At 38.1% G+C, this 24,609-nt stretch overlaps 1 protein-coding gene across 3 annotated transcripts in view; it reads left to right on the top strand.

The window, feature by feature from the left end:
- tspan17 (tetraspanin 17) overlaps positions 1–22,578 on the top strand; it is a 48,333-nt gene extending 25,755 nt beyond the window's left edge. For 2 of the 3 annotated variants that reach the window (XM_069898696.1, XM_069898697.1), the window contains exons 6-8: positions 4,123–4,170; positions 8,612–8,728; positions 8,941–12,187. In XM_069898696.1, coding sequence (XP_069754797.1) covers positions 4,123–4,170; positions 8,612–8,728; positions 8,941–9,006 — 231 coding nt within the window. In that variant the 3' untranslated portion in view covers positions 9,007–12,187. Of the gene's footprint in view, positions 1–4,122; positions 4,171–8,611; positions 8,729–8,940; positions 12,188–22,502 lie in introns of those variants that run through there. The other variant, XM_069898698.1, reaches the window with a different exon arrangement.
- The last annotated feature ends 2,031 nt before the right edge of the window (positions 22,579–24,609 follow it).

Here is a 24,609-nt window from a genome sequence, read left to right as displayed (position 1 = left end):
GGTCCCTCTGTGACTTCCTTGTCTACTCCTCCCTTTCCATCAATCGTTCCCTCGGCACCTACCCCTGAGACCGGGAAGTGCTGCACCTGTGCCAACAGCTGCTCCCACACCAACATTCGGGGAATTAAACAGTCCTTCCAAGTGAATCTGCAGCGGTCATCTGCTGCATCCAGTACTGGTGTGGTCGCCTCTGCATCGGAGAGTCTGGGTGCAGACTGAGATATTGCTTTGTTGAGCACATTGGCTCTGTCACTGCAATAGCAGGGATCTCTCGCCTGCTTTTTACTCGCATCTTAAAAAACAGTTCAGACCCAAAACATCGGTTATATATCTTTGCTTCTTAGGAATACTTCAAGACCTGCTGAGTTCTTCCAGCACTTCTGTGGTTTAATTACAATCAGAGCATCTGCAGACTTTTGTGTTTCACTTTTATTCCAAAATTTAAAACAGCTGAGAGAAGAAATTCTTTCTCCTCTGTCTGAAATGAGCACTCCCTTCTCCTGAGACCTTTCCTTCTGGTTGTGGACTGTCCAAAGAAGGGAAACCTCCTCTTTGCATTTATTTTGTCCAGGAGCAGTAAATATTTCAGTAAGATCACCTCTCATTTTTGTCCAATGTTTAGCTTTCCTCATATCCTGAATCATTCTCTGAACTGCTTTGAATTTGATAATTTTTCCATAAATAGGGGCCTTAATTGTTGATGGTACTAGTTTCATCAATGCTTTGTACAGTTGCAGTAACACTTACCTATCTTTTCACTCCAATCTCTTGAACCAAAAATAATCATTCCACAATCCTCCCTTTTGCTTACTATCTTGTGAGGTTTCTGCAGTTTGATACACACCTGAATTCCTTTGTGCTGCAGCTTTTTGCAGTTTTTTTTTCCTCAATCTAAATTATTTGTTTCTTGTTCCTCTCTCCAAAGTGAGCAACTTTACATTTTCTCTACTTGACCCTCCATTTGCTGATTTTTTTGTTTTTCCCCTACTCCCTATCAATAGTTTTCTATAAGCAGTTTGTGTCCTCACCAGGGTGGATTCCACTTATTGTAAACAGTTGTAGTCCCAGGACTGATTCCTGTGCTACCCCATTTGTCAAAGGTTGCCACCCTGAAAATCTCTCCTTGATTCCCTGCAGTCATAGCATTTACAGCATGGAAATGGGCCCTTCTGCACTTGTCCATGCCAACCTAGTTGCTTAATCAAGTTGGTCCCATTTGCCTGCATTGGGGCCCATATTCCTCTAAACCTTGCCAATTCTTGTACCTGTCTAGATATGTTTTGAACCTTGCAATTGTAAGTGCTTCTGCTACTTCCTCTGGCAATTCATTCCACACGACCACCACTTCAGTGTGAATAAAGAATTTAAAAATTCCCCAGTTACATCTTAAACATATGTTGTTTAGTTTTACTTTCCTTTTCCAGAAATAAAGACAATGGCCATTTACATGATTTATACCCCACATCATTTTGTACACCTCCAAAAGGTTATCTCTCCATTTCCTACTTTCCAGGAAGAAATGTTTTGGCCGATTTAGCCTCTCCTTGTAATTTAAGCAAGGCAGTTCTAGTAACATCTTCATTGATTCTTTTTGTTCAACCTTAATGACATCTTTCTCATAGATGTTGACTAGAGCTGTGCACACTACTTTGTGTGCCCTTGCCAGTGTGTTGTACAGTTTGAATGTAGCATGACATTCCAACTCTTGCACTCGAGGAGTGCCCTAACTAATGAAGCCAAATGCCACCTTCACCCTGTCAACTATGAAGAAACTATGTACATGTATCTTGATGCCTTTCTGTTCTACAATACTCTCCAGGGTTTTGTCATTTATTGTGCAGGTTCTGCTCTGGTTGAACTTGCCAAAGGCAACTCCTTGCATCTACTATTCCTGCAATTTGCCTACTCTCATAATTGCTCCACAGCTGACGCAGTATCACTGATTCTTCATTCAGCTCTGGATCATCTAGGCAACAACCATTTAGACATCCGGCTAACCTTCATCAACTGCAACTCAGCCTTCAACACTGTTATTCCCTCCATGCTGGTCAACAAGCACCAAACCCTGGGACTCAACATCTGGATCCTTGACGTCCTCATCAGAAGACCCCAGTCAGAACGAATTAGAAACAATGTATCCACCTTGCTGAAGGTTAACACAGGTGCACCTCAGAGATGCAGGCTTAGCCCACTGCTCTCCTTCCTCTACACCCACTGTGTGGCTGGGCACAATTCAAATGCTATCTGCAAATTTGCCAATAATGCCACTGTTGTCGACAGAATCACAGATGGTAATGAGGAAGTGTACAAGAGGAAAAAAGATCAGCTAGTTGACTGGTGTTACAACAACCTAGCACTTGACGTTAGCAAAACTAAGGAGATGATTGTTGTCTTCGAGGGAAATCAGGAGAGCACAAACCAGTTCCCATCGAGACGTCAGCAGTGGAACATGTCAGGAATTTCAAATTCCTCGGTGTCAGCATCTCTGAGGATGTCTGTTCTTGAGCCTCCATGTCAATGAAATCACAAAAAAGGCTCACCAGTGGCTATACATTGTGAGGAGTTTGAGGAGATTCAGTCTGTCACCAAAGACTCTTAAAGATTTCTGCAGGTGTTCTGTGCAGAGCATTCTGTCTGGTTGCATCACTGTGTGGCATGGAGTTGCCAATGCTTTGGACAGGAAGAAAATCCAGGGGTTTGTTAATTTGGCCTGCAACATGGGCACCAGTTTTCATTCCATCGAGGACATCTACAAGAGTCAGTGTCATAAGAAAGTAGCCTCTATCCTCAAGGACCCCTACCACTCAGGTCATGCCCTCTTCACTCTATCGTAGGGAAAAAGGTACAAGAGCCTGAAGACGTCCTTATGCTACAATGCACAGCTTCTTCCCCTCTGCCATCCGATTTCTGAATGGAATAAATGAACCACAGACACTACCTCACTTTTTTTGCACTATTTTATTTATTTTGAAATATGGTTATAGAAATGTTTACATTGTACAGCCGCAAAACACGGAATTTTGTGACGTGTTCATGATAATAAATTTTGATTAATAGCACATTTGGAATATTGCTGCCTCCAAAATAATTGAGCCCAAGATTTTTCCAACAGTAGGTGCGATGCTAATAGGCCTGAAGTTATCTGCCTTTTATCCTTCTTTTTTTGACCAGGCACATCCAATTGACAGTTTTTCCAGTGTGCTGGCACTTTCCAGAATCTAAATATTTTCAGAGGATTGTAACTAAACTTGATAGTCACTTTTAGAATTTAAGAATGCAAAATCTCTAAACCTATTACTAACAATTCTCTGTGATGCTATTGAATTCCTCTCCAGCATTATTCAATATTAGTGAGATGTTCATAGTATCTTCTGCCATAAGGATTAACATGAAATGTCTGTTTATCTCTTTCTTCTCTATTGCTACTTCTCCAGAGAGCCAATGTTCACTTGGGCCTCTCTCTACCTTTTTATATATTTAAAATAAATTCTTATTGATGGTTTTATTGTTAACTGTTACTGAACCCTTAGTTTCTTCTCCTCTTTATTTCATTCAAAAGTCATTTGTCATCTGAGGCCTTACTACCGTTTAAAAGATCCAAGGGAGCAATCCCTGGTTGTCTATATAATGTATTGCTATAGCCAACTGTCCTGAAAATACTCTGTAAATTCATTCTTCTGGCCTTTCCATTTTGATTAATCCAAATTGAATGAAGATTAACGCCTCCCATTATTAATGCACTTCTCTTTCTTTGGATTTCTGATTTGCATTTAATTGCATGTGACTCGTGCCTTTTAATAAATATCCAGTGTAATAAGATTTTCAGGAAATTCTGGTGTATCTGTTAAACATGTCTAAAAATTTACTGCAACACATGAGTTGTGCCAAATCAAAAAAATACAGGTTCAAGTGTTTGAAATTAAATATCCATTTTATGGGCAAGCTACATTCATCACTCTTTTGGTGTGACTTGGGTTACTGTAATTATATTGTAGCCTGACTACTGGTATTATAAACCTTGTCACTCAATTTTTGGAATAAATACATCAAACTGTTTGGTTTCAGAAAAATCCCAGCTAAATGTTTTGTATTAATTATGAAAGTACTTTTTATCATTTGCAGGAAGATGTCATTAATACCCAGTGTGGATATGATGTCAGGTTAAAAATGGTAAGTGTGAACAATTCATTCCTTGTTGAAGGAAGGGAAAAAGGTTATAGGTTGCTCTTTCTGTTATTGCACTTGAACAAACAACAGTTCTGGTAATCAGAGAATCTAATGCCTTTTTGATTTTTGTTCGGCAGATTTTTTTTAAAGCCAGGGTACATAAAATATAAAATAAATGTTCTTGTGAGCATATTTTGGCTTCAACTTGCTGGCAAGTTTTCATTAGTGTTGAAAGATTTTGCATTAAATCAACAGAAATTTTCTAGCTTTCTGATTAAAACAAAGGGATTACACTGCAGTGAGCCCAAGATATCAGGTTTATAGTGGTTCTGTACAAGATGTTTATGATGAATGATGCATTTCAGTGAAATGTTTCTATTGTTTGCAAAAGCAATTAAAAAAAAAATGACTGAATCTGGAACTGAAGAAGTCCTCTTGTGAGTACAAATTATTTTAATCTTTTCAACTAAAACCAGATAAATGAACAGTCTGTAATTTGCATTTTCATAATAATTAAGTTTGAATCAGATTGTAGTTTCAAAATGCCAATCAAATTGCTTTTAATCCTAAACGTGTGGTCATTTCCCAGGTGAGACATGATATGACAATTATCATTGACCTTACCATTATCATTCTAGTGGTAAAAATTATATAGTACATATGTGCCACCAAAAATTAGATTGACACTGACCAAACTTTTGGATTGAATTGTTATCGACTGTTGAGAGGAAAATTTGACAAACCTTTAAAATTGCTGTTACCCCCCATGGTACTCCAGAATCAGTCAGAATATGTTATGAACAAGTTATGAAATTCGGTGTTTTGTGGCAGCATCAAAATGATTATAGTCATTTTACAACATTTACTATGAATTTTTAAAAAAAAATAGTAGTGCATGAAAAGTAAGACAGTGTCTTTGGTTCGTTGATTTATTCAGGAATCTGATGGCAGCGGGGAAGAAGCTGTCCTAGTTCAGTTGAGTGTCCTCTTTAGGTTCCTGTACCTTTTTCCCCAATGGTAGCAGAGTGAAGAGGGCATGACCTGGGTGGTGGGGGTCTTTGAGGATAGAGGTTCTTTTTTTCAAAAGATACTGCCTCATGTAGATGTTCTTGATGGAGTGTCTGTGATGTTGCAGACATCAACAACCCTCTGGAGTTTATTCTTGTCCTGAGAGTTGGCGCCTCCATACCAGACAGTGATGCAACCAGCCAGAATGTTCTTCATGATACACCTGTAGAAGTTTTTGGTGATGTACCAAATTGCCTCAGACACCTCACAAAATATAGCCGCTGATGAGCCTTCTTTCTGATTGGATCAACATGGAGGCTCCAGGACAGATATTAGGAGATGTTGACACCCAGGAAATTGAAGTGTTTCCCCAACTTTCTCCTAAAGTCCACAATCATCTCCTTGTTTTTGCTAACATTGAGTGCAAGGATGTTGTCATTACACCATTCAATGAGCTGATTTGTCTCCCTCCTGTATGCTTCCTCATTGCCATTTGATTCTGCCGACTACTGTGGTGTCATTGGCAAATTTGTAGATAGCATTGGAATTGTGCCTGGCCACACAGTCATGATGTATAACGAGTAGAGCAGTGGGCTAAGCAAGTATTCTTGGACAAGTATTCCTGTATTGATAATCAGTGAGGAGGAGACGTTGTTTCCAATTCATACTGACTAGTCTTCCGATGAGAAAGTCCAGTTGCAGAGAGGGTACAGAGGCCTCGAGTTTGTAGCTTCTTGTCCAGCATTGAGGAAATCATGGTGATGGTTCAAAATTGTTTATCTCAATGCCAGATTTCAGAAGAAGTTTAAAGGAATAGGTTTGCAGTCAGCAATGTAACTTGCATGTGAGACATTTGTGTACAAGCCATGATCTGAAGAGCTGCCCACAATATTTTTGACAGATACTCTGCTCCAGAACTGAGTAGTCTAGCACTGTCAAAACTAGAGTTTTCAAGATTGGATGTTATATAAAGTCTATCTACTACTTCATAGGAAAAGTACCCAATGTCAGATGAGACCCTTGTTCAAAATGTTTTAATTCTAGAACCCTCTAGTCTGTATTACTACAAACTTGAATCTCGAATAGCATATCGGTTGGCAAAATACTATTACCGAGACAGCAACCTAGCTTCAAATCCAGTGCTGTCTGTACTGAGTTTGTACATTCTCCCCATGTCTGCGTACATTTCCACCCATCCTTGAAAGTGCAATTTGGTTTATAGGAGGAGTGATGTCAGCACGCTTCATAAGGAGGGGAGTGATGTCAGCGCTTTTCATAAGGAGGGGAGTGATGTTAGCGCGCTCCATAAGGAGGGGGAGTGATGTCAGCGTGCTCCATAAGGAGGGGGAGTGATGTCAGCGCGCTCCATAAGGAGGGGGAGTGATGTCAGCGCGCTCCATAAGGAGGGGGAGTGATGTCAGCGCGCTCCATAAGGAGGGAGAGTGATGTCAGCGCGCTCCATAAGGAAGGGGGGAGTGATGTCAGTGATCTCCATAAGGAAGGGGGGAGTGATGTCAGTGATCTCCATAAGGAGGGGGAGTGATGTCAGTGCGCTACATAAGGAGGGGGAGTGATGTCAGCGCGCTCCATAAGGAGGGGGAGTGATGTCAGCACGCTCCATAAGGAGGGGAGTGATGTCAGTGCGCTTCATAAAGAGGGGTCTGCCACAAATATGTACCAAAAAAAAAGTTTATCTCTGCTGCCGATTCATGGCATCTCCCAACCATCACTGCCAGTCCCCTCCTGCCCGGGGTGACTTCTTTGATGCAGACAGCGCCACACCCAATGTGAGAATGAAATCGCTGTCTCTGACTCCAGCTGCAGCTGATGCTGAAGACTTGGACGCAGGTCTGTTTGTTATCTTCTCAGGCAAAAGCAAAGATTTTGTGTGCTTTTTTTTTTAACTTTTTGTAATCAAGCCAGCGCTTAAAAAAAAAAAAAAAAAGTTTGGTTTTTTTTTGGATATTTTCAGATCTTTGGATACGGGGTACTTTGTATTAGTGTACAAAATATTGGTATTTTGGATATAATTTGGTCAAATACTGTACATTAAGCCCTAAAACAAAGTTGTAACAGAAGTGTACAAAATTTATTTCTCTTGGTTCAGCTTTGAGGCTTTTAAATGTTTTAATCAATATATCAAGACACTTGGCCTTTGTTTCAATTGTTTCTGATTTTTGCAGTGTCTTGTCTAATTTAATCTGTCAAAATTCTCAGCAAAATTTCCCTCCTTAATTTCTTTATAATAGTTGAAGTCTTCAAAGGAAGAAATTCCTCCATTTGTATTAAACAATTTTTATCTTAAGTCAATGACAGATGTGCTTTCAAGTTTGCTAAAATTTAATAATGTAGCAGCTCACCCACACCAATAGCCATGGGTAAGTCCGCAGCAAGTGACATCTGTGGTGACACTCAGAGCAGGACAAAACTGCAGCCTGGAAGTTGACATCTTTTCCGCCCCGCTGTGGCGCTAAGGACTCTAGGACTGGGCAGGCTTTTAAGCATGGAATTTGAAACCAGTAAAGCAGTTACTCCATGCCTCTGCTTGACTCAGCATTTTCTTTTTGACTAAGTGGCTTACCAGCCACAATAATATATTTTGGTTATTTTACTTGTATAACCTATATTCTGTTAATTGTAGCTAAATTGAGAGAAAAGAGCCAAGCATAAGAATCTTGAAATAATGATGCAAAAATGACTTTATAAAGGCAATCAATATTAGGTGTGATTCTGCATTTTCCTCCATTAATTTCCAGTCCAAAAATCTATCTTCAATCATGATTTTGATTTGTATCATTAATTTACATTGGCAAAGTGCCACATAATCACAGCTAATTGAAACTCAAAATCAATAGCAAAGTCTTTGTTTTAATCATTGGGTACTGGCCTATTCTATTTCACTCTGTCTTCATACTGGGTAGGCTTGTTGTAAAAGGATTTCAAGAAGAAAATTGATATTAATCCAATTATTGACATGGAAAATGTACAATAAAGTTACAAAATTTAGACATTTTTGATTTATGAAATATTCCAAATTGTTTTGAAGATTATTTTCAGAAAATACATACTGCTGTTGTGATATGCAAGGCCAAGTGTGGCTAAAAGCTTAAGGTTTTATTAGTTGTTGTTTACATCCAGGAATGGATTTTATTGAAAATAATGCACTGTTTTACTGTGCTTTAGAATGTGTTCTCCATTAGAAAATGGTGCCATTTTGATCTGTTAGAAATTAGGCAAGATTCACTTGTTAGTCTTGCAAAAATTACTTGGAAAATTGGTTATTGTTATTGAGTCGTAGAATCCTTCGATTCACTCGTCCATTCAGACTAAGTTGCCATTCTGGGCTCATACCATTTGCCTGCATTTTGTCCAGTTAACTCAACTGCAGCTTACTTTTATAGTACATCTTCTCAAAATCAAATTCTTTATTTTTCAGGAAATAGATCAGCAAGATTATATTTATACCAAAGGATGTGTTGGGCAATTTGAGAAGTGGTTACAGGAAAACTTAATTGTAGTTGCTGGAATATTCATTGCTATTGCTTTATTGCAGGTAAGTAATGTGTATTGAAAATAGTGAATCCTAAATATATAATTGAAAAATAAAATAGGAACACATTTAGATAGTATTGCAGTAAAATAGTAGCATAGTTTTGATAGGGCTAGGGATTTTTCAGCATTGCTTGTTTTTCTGTCTTGATTCACAAAGTATGATTTTTATCTTAACAGAATTAAAATTTGAGTTCACTTGCCTTTTTGTTTCAGATATTTGGAATTTGCCTGGCACAGAATCTGGTCACTGACATTAAAGCTGTCAAAGCTAATTGGTAAAATTTCACTGAAAGTTGATTGGCAAAGGTTAACAGAACGGAAAGCACATTCGTTAAAAGCACACTTGATAAATATCATCTGTAGAGTATTTGTTAATCTCTTGTGCTGCAAGACCTGTGGATACAAACCATGTGGCTGCTGTTAAGCAGTTGAATTTTGATAATGACATCAAGAGAGCAAACTTCCAGGATTCATGATTTTTAAAGGGAACTTGAGCAAATTTTAGTGTAATATTTTGAAAGTTGCTTGTCATTGGTGTTAATGACCATCACAAATATATGGTTTGTTACTGTTAAAGATTACATAGTTTAAATGTCTTCTAAGGAGGAGAAATGATTTGCTACCACTGCTGACCCATTTGCAGATAACTAAATTTTGGGCTGCATTGGAGAAATTTTGGACTCAGTTATCTTAGTATTTTTTTAAAAACGACGGTGATTAGTCTATGCAGATCTAAAGGATTTGTTCAGTGTAATGCAGGTTGATGATACTTTGCAATCAATTCAGACAGTGAACGTAAATGGCAACAATTTTTGGACTATGTCTCTTTGTTAGAGAAAAAGGTTTAACGTGACAAAGCTTCAACTTAAACTTGGATTATTACAGATTTTTTTTCATTTCATTAACTTCTGACAACTTGCATATTGGGGAAGGACTGAGAAAGTCAATAGTGTCAGGTGCTTATTAAAATAGATCTATCGGTGGTAAAGGTGGTAAATATGTAAGTGTTACTTTGTTTCTTGAAATAAATAACATTGTTTGCACTAAATGTCATTTAAATTGGTGGTGCAAACTAGTCTACTCAGGAAATTTACTGTGAATTATTAAGTATGGTATTATACACTCCACTGTTGTGTTTAGTCTCCCAAGACTGAAAAATGACGAATACTCAAAGGCCTTTTGGTCTGCTGCTATTTTCGACATCTAAACTTTAAATTGTCTGGAATTTACAAGAAAATTTCTTGTTCCCATTACAAACTTTCTGTTTCAGTATATCGGCCAGAATTTGATTTGTTTAGGCTAAAAACAATACAGAAATTGACTATTTCCTCAGTTTCTCCTGAGTTAATGCAAGATATATTTTTAAAGAGGAGGATGGAGTTAATGGGTGCAGATATTGAGGAGGTGTCAATGGGAAGAAGGAAAATGTGCATCTGACTATTTTGCTGTCCTTTATGCATGAAAGTAAACGGTTTTTAGTCATTCAAGCACATTAATCCGAACATGTTTAAAGTACATTTGGGTCTGGGAACCTAACATTTTGTAAAATTGAAACTTGGCCAGATCTGACATTCATACTGCATATTTGCTCTAAACTTTTTAACAAAAGAACTGGAGTATTTTGGACTATCCAAATTGTGTAAATCACTTGTATGTCTATTTCCTCAATCCTTGTGCTGAAAGTTAAAATGACATGCCAATGCTGTTGTTTCAGCATGTGGAAAAAAAACTCTGGATTGTCAGCTTTGTCCATTGTGTTTTGCTTTCACATGATCAGTCCAATTAGATCGTATAGTTTTTAAGGAAAAATCCTGCACACGTTATAAATTTCAGTAATTGTGCAGACCAGTAAAGAAATGAAAGCCAATTAGCTTCATCAGAATGTTTTAGAAACACTATTCAATGCAAGATTTCACTTGATGCTAAATTATTATCATTGATCTGATAGGGCTACAATGACAGGAATTTAAAAAAAAAAATGCACTGTGGCACGACCATCCATGTCCTGTTGATATTCAAAATTTGTTCAGTAAAGCTTGTAACAGGCAACTCTAAAATGTAGCCGTGAAAATTCATACTAAAATTTTTCAAGAATAGTGTTCCTAAACATTATGTGGAAATACATTTTTGCCAATGCATTTCAGTTTTTGAACAAAGTTGTCATTTGTACTATGTTTCTACTTCACAGCCAATGTTTAAAAGGCTTTTTAATCATGTAAATGTTCACTTTTATACACATCACAGCAATGTTGCAGGAAATCTGTGGTGCTGGAATATCACCAAGTCAGACCAAAAACATTCTCCTTAATATTCTGTGGCAAAATGGTGCCATTACCTAGTTGCAAGATTAGGTCATAGACTTGCACTTTTTGCAATCATTGTAGAATGTCATCTGACTAGATGTTAATTGTATTGAGATGCAGTATGGTAGAACTGCCCCAGAGTTTCTTTGAAATATTGCATTTCTAAGTGGAAAATTGCTATATGTGGTCTTATTTTTATTTGTACAAATTTGTTTTCATGACATGTTCTAATTAAAATGTGAGTCAAAAATAGCAATCTGAATGAGGTCAGTTTATCATAACCTAAGTTTAATACACAAAAGTGCTGTATATTCATCATGACATCTCCAAGCTTTCTTGTTTAACTCCATTCACTTGCTCCACTGCTGGCCTTTTCCAAGGGATGCCTACAATGAACAAGTACTCTTTCTCTCTTAGAAGAGAATTCTGTGAAAGTCTCTTTCACTATCCCCATCTGCGGTCCTTGTTATTCTCAAGCTCAACGACCACATACTGTCTTCCACAGCCATGTGTCCTCCTGGCTACGTGCCTCTGCCACCATCTTGTGCCATGTGGTTTCCAACTCCAGTTTCAAGCCTCCCTGTTTGGCCCCCACAAGGATCTCCGGTTCCAGAACTTTGGTGCATTAAACTACCATCACAGTGACTGCAGACTTTCTTGTTTACCTAATCATGACCTTGCCCTGGTAGTTTTTGTTTGTATTGACACTTTGGGACAATTGAATGTTTTCTGAACCAGCAGAGAGGACTTTTAAAATTTCAGCTCAGCTGTGTGGATTGTAAGGAGGAATGCAATGCAATGCAGTTTGTCAAGCCCTTTGTTACATTGTTACATACTTTGTGTTTTCTATGTGATGTACAATAATTAAATATTTTTATCAAAGTTTCATTTTGGAAGGTGTGAATAATTCTGTTGGACCATAAGAATTTGTCAATTCTCGCACAGATTATAACCCAATCCTTGTGTTCATTTTTATTTTGTAAAACGTATCTGGATAAAATGTTCCCAAGTAGGTCTTGTTTGAGTGGATCCCAAAGTGTGATTTACAAAAAAAAACTACGTTACATTTGTTTTTGCACAGTATTAAAGTTTCAGAAAATCAGAGTTGTGAACATGTTATATACAAAATTTTTGTGATTATTTCAAGGTTTCAGGATTACAATAAAGTTATCATTATTTACCTTGTGTGTTATTGTAAATCAATATATTTGTCTTCTGTTGATTTGTTTGGTTTAATTTGAAGTATGGGCATAAAGATTGATTTAAAACACTGTTTTTGAATGATATGAATGAAAGGACTTTAATATTGATTTCCTTATGTAACTTCATTAGAAAGCAATGAAAACGTGTGTTTCTACAACAATTTGTAGTGATTCTACAGTGCTGTTCAGAAATTTATGATGACACATGTCCATTTTACAAATGGCTTGACATTGATTGGCAACCTTAGTTTCTGGAATCTGGGTCAAACCTTTGGCTTTTTGCATTGATGAGTTTTTTTTAAAAAAAACAATGCCTACAACCATTCATCAGTAAGTGTGTTTGAACAATCTTAGAGTCTGCTAGTTGGTCTTCTTGTATCCCATTCAAGTTTGATTAATTTCTGAGTAATTGATTGCTTTATCTTGAAGCATCCCAATGTTTCATCTGCTGTGTCATGGCTTCTCATGGTTTTACACAAGGATCCTTTTGAGCCATTCTTGAAGGTGTTCCTGTGTCCCTTCTACTAGTATACTTTTTTCCCCCCACAATATTTTCCAAATTTTTTTTGTTTTTTTGGAAACTGAATTTTATTTATAGATTTCTTGGAATATCTTTGCAGGAAAGGCATAATCTCTCCTGCTTGAATTAATGGTTACTGCTTCATATGAAGATAACCCTTGTTTGCTTCTGATTTCTCCATTTGTTTATCAATTATGAAAATGATTTGGATGAGGGGGATAAATGACTACATATGCAAATTCGCAGATGACATTAAACTGGGTGGGAGTGTAAAGAGCGAGGAGGATGTCATGAAATTGCAAGGGGACTTGGATAGTTTAGGGGAGTGGGCGGAAAGATGGCAGATGAAGTTTAATGTGAGTAAATGCGAGGTTGTCCATTTTGGAGGCAGAAACAAGCGAGCAGAATATTATTCAAATGGTGTTAAGCTAGGGAGTGGGGTAATGCAAAGGGATCTGGGCGTACTTGTTCACCAGTCATTGAAAACTAGCGTGCAGGTTCAGCAAGCGGTGAAGAAGGTGAACAGTATGTTGGCTTTCATAATGAGGGGATTGGAGTATAGGAGTAGAGAAGCCCTCCTGCAGTTGTACAGGGCCCTGGTGAGACATCACCTGGAGTATTGCGTCCAGTTCTGCTCTCCATATTTAAGAAAAGACATACTTGCTACAGAGGGAGTGCAGCACAGGTTTACAAGATTAGTTCCCGGGATGGCAGGATTGTCATACGCTTATAGGTTGGAAAGACTTGGATTATATGCGATGGAGTTTAGAAGGATGAGGGGAGACATGATTGAGGTATTCAGGATTATCAAAGGGCTTGACAGAGTGAAATAAGAGGACATGTTCCCAATGATGGGTGAGACTAGGACTAGAGAGGATAGTTTAAGAATACAGGGAAGGCTATTTAAGACAGAAATTAGGAGAATTTATTTTACCCAGAGAGTTGTGGGTCTGTGGAATACGTTGCCACAGAGGGTAGTGGGGGTGGATTTGCTGGATAGACTTGAGAGAGTTGGATAAGGCCCTTGTGGGCAGGGGAGTTGAGGGTTATGGGGATGAGGCTGGGATTGGTTATTGAAAAGGAAAGATCAACAATGATCCGATAAATGGCGGTGCTGGCTGGAAGGGCCAATTGGCCTCCTCCAGCACCTATTGTCTATTGTTCCATACCTATTCTAAACTGAGAAATCTAGCCTTTCAATGGATTAAAATGACTAAATCAGTATGTGTTTCAATTAATTTAGTTGCATTAGCAATCAAACCCAATGGATGGGTGGCTCAGTGCTGTCAGGGTTGAAATTGTGCACTCGGGCAATCTGATCAGTTATTTTCAGCAAGTCTTGTTTCGCCAAAGTTGTGGCTGTGAACATTGCAAGCCAACTAACGAAAATATCAGAAGAAAGAAAAACCCTGCTGGTATGCTAAAACAACTGGAAGAATAGTTAATTTGGGCCATTGATAGTCTTGGCCAGAATTTTCTTTTGAGGACAAGTTTAATTGGGATTCTGTTGGCTCGTGGAAACATAGCAGATGAAGAAAGACGAGAAGAATTGAATCCGTGATTTATCAGGTATTGTCTGCACTAAAGTAAAGCAGAAATCGTATGATTAGGCCTGTTAATAAACTCTTGCAGGTACAATTTTGATGTTCAAAAGACATCTGGACAGGTTTATGGATAGGAAGGGTTTAGAATGGGGATGGAACAAATGGAGAAAACCCATGTGGTCACAGGAAAAACCTAGAAACTCCATGGAGAAGGGATTTGAAATCAGGATTGAACCTAGGTCTCTGACACTGCAAGGCAACTTGTATTAGCTATACCACTGAGTTGCTTGATTTTGCAAGTAAGAGGTAAATTCTGAATATCTCATCTGTGATGCCGGTTTTCAATAGATAAAATTAATAGATGTATTAGCACTATTTGAAGAAATTCTTGCCATCTCTTGACAGAAGAGGGAGACATTTTACTTTGTTTTAGGTAGTGTAGGCATCAGTACTGGCAGATTGTGAGAAATCCTGACAATGATCTTGCACACTCATTGAAGAAGCAGACTTTAAGTAAATTGCATGCATACATGAATACTTCACAGCAGTTGCTTCGAAGAAAAATGAAAACAAGCATATTATTTTAAGTAATGCTGGAAGAACTCAGCAAGTCTCACAGCATCCATAGGAGGTAAAGATATATAACCAACATTTTGAGCCTGGGCCCTTCAAAGTAAGCATTTTTCTGTTTTTACTACAATCACAGTGTCTGCAGACTTTTGTTTCACTCCAAATTATTTTCTAAAATTTAAAAAGAATACTAGGCATATATGGTTAATGATAACCTGGCCCCAATTAATTCCCATATTAAAAACATAAAAACTTCAAGATCAAATATATTGTATATCTCAGCATACATGTTGACTGGCAGATAGATCACAACCCCCCCCCCCCCTTTTTTTCTTAGCCTCATTTTAATGGTTTGATATTATATTTGGTATTTCAGTTGACCCCCATTTTTCAGGCCTCGCAGGAACAACCCAATTTTTTTTAAAACACCCAAATCACAAGTAACAAAGCTGTAAATTAAGTTTAAAAAATAAACCCTCAGCCTACCAGGCAGCAGTGGTGACAGCCCATGGCAGGAGCACGAACCTCAGCTTACCAGGCAGGAGTGGTGAAGGTGACCTCAGAGTTGCTAGATAGGTGTGGTTATGGCAGTGGAGAGGTGTTGGGGAGTGGTGCTGCCAGCAGTGGGGAGGTGCTTCCAGCACCGACATACATTGAATCAATGACAATCTGGCTTTTTGGTGAATTTAAGGTCTCAAAGTTTTAACTGGTGTAGAAGTCAACCATTTTTTTTAATGTTTCACGACTCAACTTGTACGCCAAAATATACAGTACTTGCAACGTTCTGAAGATCATTACAAATATTTCTTGGCAAAAGTCAGAAAATTTGCCAAGCAGAGGAGTGGTCAGTAGTTCCATAGTTTCTATCAAGGCCGAGTAATTGTAACACAAATATAAACTGCAATTCTGCCACTGGCGAAAGTGTATAGTTTTAAAAATAAATATTTACAACAGGATATTTTATCCAAGACTTGAATCTATTTCAGAAAGTAAGTAGAAGATAGGAAGCTGTGTAATTTTACTAATGGTGCAATGTTTGGTGGAAAGGCAAGCAGTGTAGATGGAAGGATGGGGAAACTGGTAACTGGGAGATTGCTGCAATAGAGCTAACACTACACATAGTACATATAGTATTGATGTATCTAAAAGCTACAAACCACATGGTTTGACTTTAATACATAGCAATAACAGAGGGTACTTAAGAACACAGGAAACATTATTGTGAGTAGAGCACTGGCCAATTAGCAGGCAGCAGAGAGTTGGACAACAAAGCCCACAGAATCTTCCAAAGAAGATGAATCTGCCCCTTTAGCGCCTCCTTTTAAAACCGCTCCTCTCCCAGTGCCATTTTTCCTCCTTAAATCAGAGTTCCCACCCTGGTACTTCCTTCACCACTTTTTTTCTTTCCAGAGCTCTTCATATGATTTTTCTTTCAGCAGTAATAACAGACAGTTCAGTACTATTAAATATAAATAAAAAAGTTGTGTCTTTCAGTTAGTCCTGTTTTAAAATGATATTTTCAGTCTTCTCATCTGGAAAATTTAATCTTTTCATAATGTTCTTAAAAAATTCTCCCACCTCTTATTTGTTTTTGAAAATTTGTTGATCACCTTCTGAGACATTACCCTCAACGTAGCTGGGTAAATCATTGAATATTTAAAGTTTTTTTTAGATCACAGTTGTCTCTTTACTTCATCAAATTCCTTTCTTTGACTAAATCAGATCACCATGTATCTTCAAATTTCACTGAATCAAATACAATCTAACTTTTTCTAAGCTTAGACAAGATGTAATATGAGAAAACCATTGAAACACTGTTGGATGTCTAGAGTCTTTCCATTTCAATAGGATGCCTCTTCTACCCAACAATGTAGAGAATGCCACAACCCATTGAACAAGTACAGAAAAACTCCCTGCATCTGGGTCAATAATCCCAAAAGAACAGTTTTTGGATTGAGTTGTCGCTCCACCTGGAGTATAGTCGAAAAGATATTTAAAAAAAATCTTTCCAATAGTTTTCTAAGGATGAACAAGATCAAAATGTATGTGTTAATGCAGCAATTTCATATTTGTATCTGTCACAAATAGGGTTAATATTTGAAAAAAATACTGGCCATTTTATCTTTCGACGTGAATATAATGCACCACTTTGAATTGAATTAATGAATGTCTGGAACATATTGAAGATGTATTCACCAGGTGATGAATCTCATCTCATAGATCCTCAGATAAGGGTCTTGCAAGTTCCAGTTCCCAAGCCTTTTCAATTTACCATGAAGTACTGGATGTAATTTTAATAATCTATCATATACAATTCCAATTAATTCTTTCTGAGAAGGATTCAATTGAAAGATATCAACTAAATATGGTGGATATACAAATGGTACATTGGTGCTTTCAACTAATTCCTGCAAAATATTATTGCACCCCATCAGCCAAGTACCAATGGAGAAGACTTGTACTGACTTTTTATTTTAAAAAAACTCACAAAGGCCCAGAAATCATTGAACATAATGTGGCATCACAGGATTGCAAATTTTCTGTTATACTGGTCAACCCTGCCCTCTACAACAAAATGCACGCTGGCTGAACTGATAGCTAGATGCAACTTGAGAACCATTCCCTCCGCAGATCTCTTGGTAAACCAACCAGAACTCTAGAAAGTTGGACAATGAATATTAGTGAGAGATTACTGGGAGAATAAAGAAACATGGATAAAAGGAGTGCTTCTGAAAAAAAAATTGAACCCATGTTCCTATTTTATAATGGTGGGAGAAATGATATGGAAAGAACACATTGACCATTCGAGAGCAACAGATACTCCAGGATCTGTTTCAGATGAGCATTATGTTTTTGACACACCAGATCTATAGTGGGTTTATACCAATAGATTTGACCCCATTATCGGTTCCAGATATACCCTCACCGTTGGGTACATGGTAGAGTGATGTGTCACCACTGAATGCTACAACAGTAACGACCCAATCTCTAGGGTCCGCCGATGAGTAAATAGTACCTTCTCCTGTGAGACCAAAAGTTTCCCTAGGAAGACCAAAAGGTTCTCTTGAGAGGTCAAGAAGTTCTTCAAGTTTTCCAGTGCTGAAGAGATCTAAATGTGAGAAGAGTCCTCCGTTACATTTGAAGGACTATGTCCCATTATTGATTGAGAAGTACTTGTTGTTACTGATTGATGTTCTTAGTTTAGTTTTAGTTTTTTTGGGGTGGGGGGGAGTGAGAATAGTATAATGGAGCATGCATGCATGTGATGTCAGGTAACACCTTTGTATTGTGGAATGCAGTAGAATGATTTTGGATTAAAGAACATAAAGGAGGAACCACATCTGTTGTGAGTGTGTTCTACAGTGGGAAGAATATGCAACAGTGTCCACAGCAAGGAAGGAAGAGGTGAAAAGCTTTAATAGTTGGAAGGAGGGGAACTGAGGGTGTCATGGCCATGGGTTTGAGAGTTTTAATGTTCAGACAATAGCCTGGAACCAGTCATCTTACCATCACATCTAGTTCTCCCTCTGTCAAACACTGGTGGTAGTTGATGTGAAATAGCAATCCCGCAATAGAAGTAATCACACACAGACAACTTCCATTCTTCAATCTGTCCTTCAGGAACTGAAGAGTGTGGACAATCTTGAAAGCGACAGTGGTGTTACTGCCCCGGAGCTTAGTATTGTCATTGCCTCCTCAAGTAAGAAAAGTTGGACAAAAGGTGAGAACACTTGACTGCAGGTGCTTGAAGTTGAGCACAATCTGCTGGAGGATCTCAGCAGTGTTGTGGGAGAAAAAGGATGGTTAATGTTTCAAAACGGAAATGTGGAAGAGAAGTGGGTGTAAGGAAGACAGGTGGATATGAAAATTGATAAACAGCAGTAGATTGTTATCTTTCACCATGTTGCAGGATTTCAGTTTTCTCGTGATCCAAAATAGAAAATATTAATTGACAATGAACTTAAATTCACTTATCACATCCATATACTTCATGCATAATTTTCAGTTAACTGCTTAACATTCTAAAAAGTACTTATATTTGGATTTATCCCAAAATATCTTGGGACAATTTTCTGTAAGGTGTTAAATTGATGAAAATTATTTTGGCAGTTGGGTATCAAAGAAGTCATTTCTTATTTAGGTGAAGTTAAATATATGTTGGATTCGGATCAGTTCTATTAAGCATTCTGTACAGGAAGTTCTGTGAAATTGAATGTTGGAATTGTGTTGGATTCCAGTTTTGGGGAGTGATACACACTAGTTATACAGTTGCAATGATAGCCAAATGAATCACTTCTTCACAGGAAGCATATTTATCAGGTTGATAGTTCAATGTGTCAGATTTTGAATTGTTAATTTGTTTTGTAAGAGCATACTGTACAACTAGCAGCTGCCTCCAATCTAAGCACTTAATTAATGCCACCATCTTTTGGTATGGTGCAGTTCTCATAAAATAGAAAATTTAAGAGCTTTAGAAAAAGAAAGATTAACTGTTGAATACTTCTGCTTAAACCTCTCCTAATGGGGGCTCCAACTTTGCTTGATAATGATGTGATTAAGTGCCAACAGCTTTTACTTTATTTGTCTTTTTATTTTCTTCCTCTTCAATAATTTTCCTCCAATTCTTCTATTCCCATTCTTCAACTGTCAGACTTCAAAATAATTGGAGCCATTTTATGCAAATCCTTACTTCTTGAACGAAGACTGGATTGCCAATCTTGTAAATAATATTTTTACGTACCTTGATGAAGGATCCAGGCCCAAAACATCCAGTGGATGATGTGCAGCCTGCTGAGTTTCTCCAGCATATTGGTGTATTGCAGTGTTTGAATTATCTTTGTTTTTTGTTTGTTGAGGTGTTTTTAATTAAATTTGTATGATAATTTTAATATTTTTTTCCCCTGAATAAATAAACTACAATAAAATCGCCGTTATCTTGAGTTCAAACAACTGTCAGCCTCAAGCAACTGGCAAAAAAATCGCGAAAAATGAAGAGGCTCATCAATCACACCACATGCAATCTCGAGCAATCAGCAAATTCACTTATCCAGCATCTACCAATCCCCATAAGTGCTGGATACCAGGGGTTTTACTGTATTTGGTTTTTAAATGTCCCTGACCATTGGACAGTACAAAACAGTACAAAAACCTTTGACACTGCAAACTGTTAAAGATGGCAAGACAACTTTAGGTGAGCTTCAGTGCTGTACTGCTTCCTTGCTTGCTGTTTAGACTTTGTGCTGTGTTACTCAGCCCTCTGTATTTCAAAAAGTGAGTCTGGATGAGTAGAGACAATGGTAGCTGATCTAGATAATGAAGCAGGATCAGCATGGTTGGTACAGGATAACTTCTTCTTAAAAGATGTACCGTACATGAAGTGCATAAATAAAAAATTGTTGAAAAAATTAAACAAATTAAATTCGAATAGATGTAAATTAGTTAAATGCTAGAACTGAATTTAGAATCGAGCAGATGGAAGAAGTTTCATTTGCAATTAACACATTGAAGAAGTGTAACCTCACCAACAACTCTCTTGTACTTGAGGTGTAATACATCATTTGAGATGTAAGGTAAACCATGTGTTCAACAGCTGAAACCAGATGGAAATACCTGTAAGGACTGATTTCATGTCAGATTTTGGACACCTCAGGTGTCTCTATAATTGTTCCTGGTTAAAAAAGGACATTGGATGAAAGCTAAAATGTTGTATGGTGATATTCAAATTAAGTTGGGAAGCAAATTAATATTGGTCTCTTAAAGACTGGGATACTACTGTGGGTTATAGGGGAAAATGGAGCAAGATTTTAGGGGATAAAAATGGGCATGGTAGGGGCCACATGATTAACATTGCAGCTTGTTCGATACAGTGGGAGTGACCCAGGTTCGCTGTCTGTAAGGAGAGTCTGTGTTTGTGTGCGTTTCCTCCGACCTTTTAAAATGTATGGGGGTTGTAGGTTAAATGGTGTATTTGGGGGTGGGGGGGCATGGGCTTGTGGGTCAGAACTGTTACTGTGCTAAATGTCTAAATTTTAAATTATAAATAAAGCTCAAGAGTTGAAACTATATAACTGATAGAAGTAACTACATGTTGGGCATTATTGTTTTACATCAATAGCATTTTTTAAAATTATGATTTGGATTTGAAATGATTTTCTCATTTTTTTGATTTTATTTTGACATAGATGAAGGGTGCTTAGCCTATTGAATCTATGTCAACTCTCATTTTGATGATTTTGACTTCATTGCCAACAAAAGTTTCTTTTCTAAACTGTTAGTACAGCGGACATTGATTAGGTTGCTTAAGAATTTTCCTGGAAATTGGTCAGGTGAAGAAAAATCAGCCTTGCCAATAATGGTGGATGATCGCTCACCTCGTAGAAAATAGAGGCAATCGACTTGGTTGAGCTTCCAAAGTGGAGCTGACACCCGCTGAATCTCGCACCAAGTGACAATATCAAAAGTTCAAGTCAAATTTTTTGTCATCTGACTTCAGAAGTACAACCCGATGAAACAGTTCTTTGGTGCAAAGCATGCAGACACACAGCCATACCTAACGCTCATACTAACAAACCATAAACAGGAGGATAAGATTTCATATATGCAAATAAATAAATACATACATATATTTGTTTTAGGAATATGAGAATCTCATATGGGCAGTTCCTTTGGTCATTCAGCATTCTCATGGCCCATGGAAATAAACGGTTTCTCAGCCTGGTGGTTTTGGCTCTGATACTCCTGTATCTCTTTCCCAGTGGGAGCAGCTAAACAATGCTGTGTGTGGGGTGCAATGCGTACTTGATTTTGCGCCCCCTCTTCAGGCAACGAACCCAGTAGATCATGTTGATGGGGGGGGGGCGGTGGGAGGTAGGTGTTAAATAGTCAGGATAATGTGAACTGTTTTGTAACTGCATAAGAATATGCCCTTATCACAGTAGTAACTAGAGTGCACCACTGTGGAGTGTATGTCTGTCCTCTTCAACATGTCCAATAGATGGCCCCAGCACTCAAGCTATTTCAAAATTTGCATTTTTCAGTGCAAAAGAGAAATAGAACCAAGAGTTTATTTCCTTTATTAATCCTAGAGAAAAAAAAGTCTAAAGCTAATCAAATTAAATGTGTTGCATGATGCTATTGAGGTTTTAGATTAACAAACATGTCTAAATGATTTTAAGTCCTAAATTACTTTAGGTTAATTAAATATATTTGAGTTTCATTTGGAGACATCCAAATTATCATTGTAAATTAAATTCTTATTTTAATCAAAAAGCAAGATCAGTGCTATCATGTTGTGTATTGGTTATTCTTATGGTAGATGATTTTTGCTGTGTTGTAGGCTCTATTTCTTTTGTTAAGGGGTTCACTAACATTGTTCCCCTTTGATTTTCCGGTTTAAATTTCCTTCACAATACTTACATTTAATGTTGCCATTTAAAATAAAATCACATGGGATCTTTGAGTGAATAATTTTGAAAGTATCTTAGACTGCAAAAATGTGAGGCCAACAGAAAACAAATGATCATGGCACTCCTCAAAGTAAAATATTGCCATAGACTTGCAGCAGTTTACACATTTCTTGAAATTATTTCCTCTTTCAATACTGAGCTCTCTAAAATATTGTTTGTATCTATTACAGTTGATGGAATAACTGGAAGTGAAGATAGAGAAGTGTAGTGATCGTGACGCCATTACATCCGGGTTCGAATCCTGTGCTGTCTGTAAGAAGTTTGTATGTTCTCCCTTTTTCTGCTCGGGTTTTCTCCAGGGGCTCCAGTTCCCTCCCACCATTCAAAAAGTACCGGGGGTGTAGGTTAATGGGCTGTAAATTGGGCGGCATGGACTCATGGGCTGAAATTGCCTGTTACTGTGCTGTATGTCTAAATTTAAAAATTAAATAGAGTTAAAATTTTCCTTTTTTTTGACTGACATTATCTATTTACTGCACACATTTTTCCTTTGGCATTTGTATTTTGTGCCTTCTGAGGTAACGGGAAAATTCCACACTATAAAATGATGTCCACTGGATATTGGATTAATACTGACAGAAGTCATTTCTCCAGAGATTCATAGGAACTTTTTCCAAAGAGGCAAAGCAGTTTTCTATTCTCACATTCTGAACAATATATAATCCTGGTTTCTCATGAAGACATAATAAGTTTTGGAAGAGTTTAAAAAAAAAACCCTATTGTTCTGCCTAGTGGCCCCTTAACCATTCCTTACAAATACTTAACCAAGGTTACAATAACTTTTGTATAACAAAATCACATCTTGTCTTCTTTTAAAAATACCTAATTCTTGTTTAAAGATTAAATAGTTATTAGAAGCCAAAACTTATTCATTGCTCTCCCTTGTTCCTTTGTTAAACGCATGAGAATTAAGCAAAGTTGCTCTCTGTTGATTTTTGATGTCTTCCTCCTTTTTTAGCTTAAATATTAGTATGCAGTTAATTGTAAATAGATGTGTGTCCTAACACCTAAACATCGATTTTTTTTTTCTCATTGGGAACTGCGAGAGCAAGACTCCGAATGATAAGAGTGGCATTTGAAAAGTAGTAGGATAGGTAGGTGCTCATTTGTTTCTTATCGGGATCTCTGAGAGCAGAACTTGGAACAAGGACAAGGAGAGTTTAAATCCTGGGAAAGATGCATGCTTGTTTAAATTTCTCCTTTAGCTAATTAGCTACAGCCACAAAAGCTACAGACACAAAAGAGTCTGGAAAAACAACCAACTGAAAAACCTCACAAAGATAAGCGTATACAGAGCCGTTGTCATACCCTCACTCCTGTTCGGCTCCGAATCATGGGTCCTCTACCGGCATCACCTACGGCTCCTAGAACGCTTCCACCAGCGTTGTCTCCGCTCCATCCTCAACATCCATTGGAGCGCTTTCATCCCTAACGTCGAAGTACTCGAGATGGCAGAGGTCGACAGCATCGAGTCCACGCTGCTGAAGATCCAGCTGAGCTGGGTGGGTCACGTCTCCAGAATGGAGGACCATCGCCTTCCCAAGATCGTGTTATATGGCGAGCTCTCCACTGGCCACCGTGACAGAGGTGCACCAAAGAAAAGGTACAAGGACTGCCTAAAGAAATCTCTTGGTGCCTGCCACATTGACCACCGCCAGTGGGCTGATATCAAACCGTGCATCTTGGCGCCTCACAGTTTGGCGGGCAGAAACCTCCTTTGAAGAAGACCGCAGAGCCCACCTCACTGACAAAAGGCAAAGGAGGAAAAACCCAACACCCAACCCCAACCAACCAATTTTCCCCTGCAGCCGCTGCAACCGTGTCTGCCTGTCCCGCATTGGACTTGTCAGCCACAAACGAGCCTGCAGCAGACGTGGACTTTTACCCCCTCCATAAATCTTCGTCCGCGAAGCCAAGCCAAAGAAGAAGGAAGAAGACAGCCAATAAAAGGAGGCAAACTTAAGTGGAGCAGTCATAGTGTGAGTGGCCAGTGTAGGAGTGGGGAGTTTATGCTTTGGCTCAAGCGGCTTTAGAGAGATGAGGCTGAGGCCAAAGAAGCTGGTAAGAAGGGTAAGAGTTTTCCTTTTGTTATTGCTGACTTGATCTTCGTGCAGTGCAAGCGTGATGGCAGATATGGCAGTGGAATGCTCATCCTGTGAGATACGGAAATTCATGGAATCTGATGGTTTCCCTGATGATGACACCTGCAGGAAATTTAGCCTGCTCCAGCTTCTGAAAGGCCATATTAAGAAACTGAAGCTGGAGTTGGATGAACTA

Source organism: Narcine bancroftii, chromosome 9 (genome assembly GCF_036971445.1).
Source record: "Narcine bancroftii isolate sNarBan1 chromosome 9, sNarBan1.hap1, whole genome shotgun sequence".
NCBI lineage: Eukaryota > Metazoa > Chordata > Chondrichthyes > Torpediniformes > Narcinidae > Narcine > Narcine bancroftii.
This window is presented reverse-complemented; position numbering and strand designations above follow the sequence as displayed.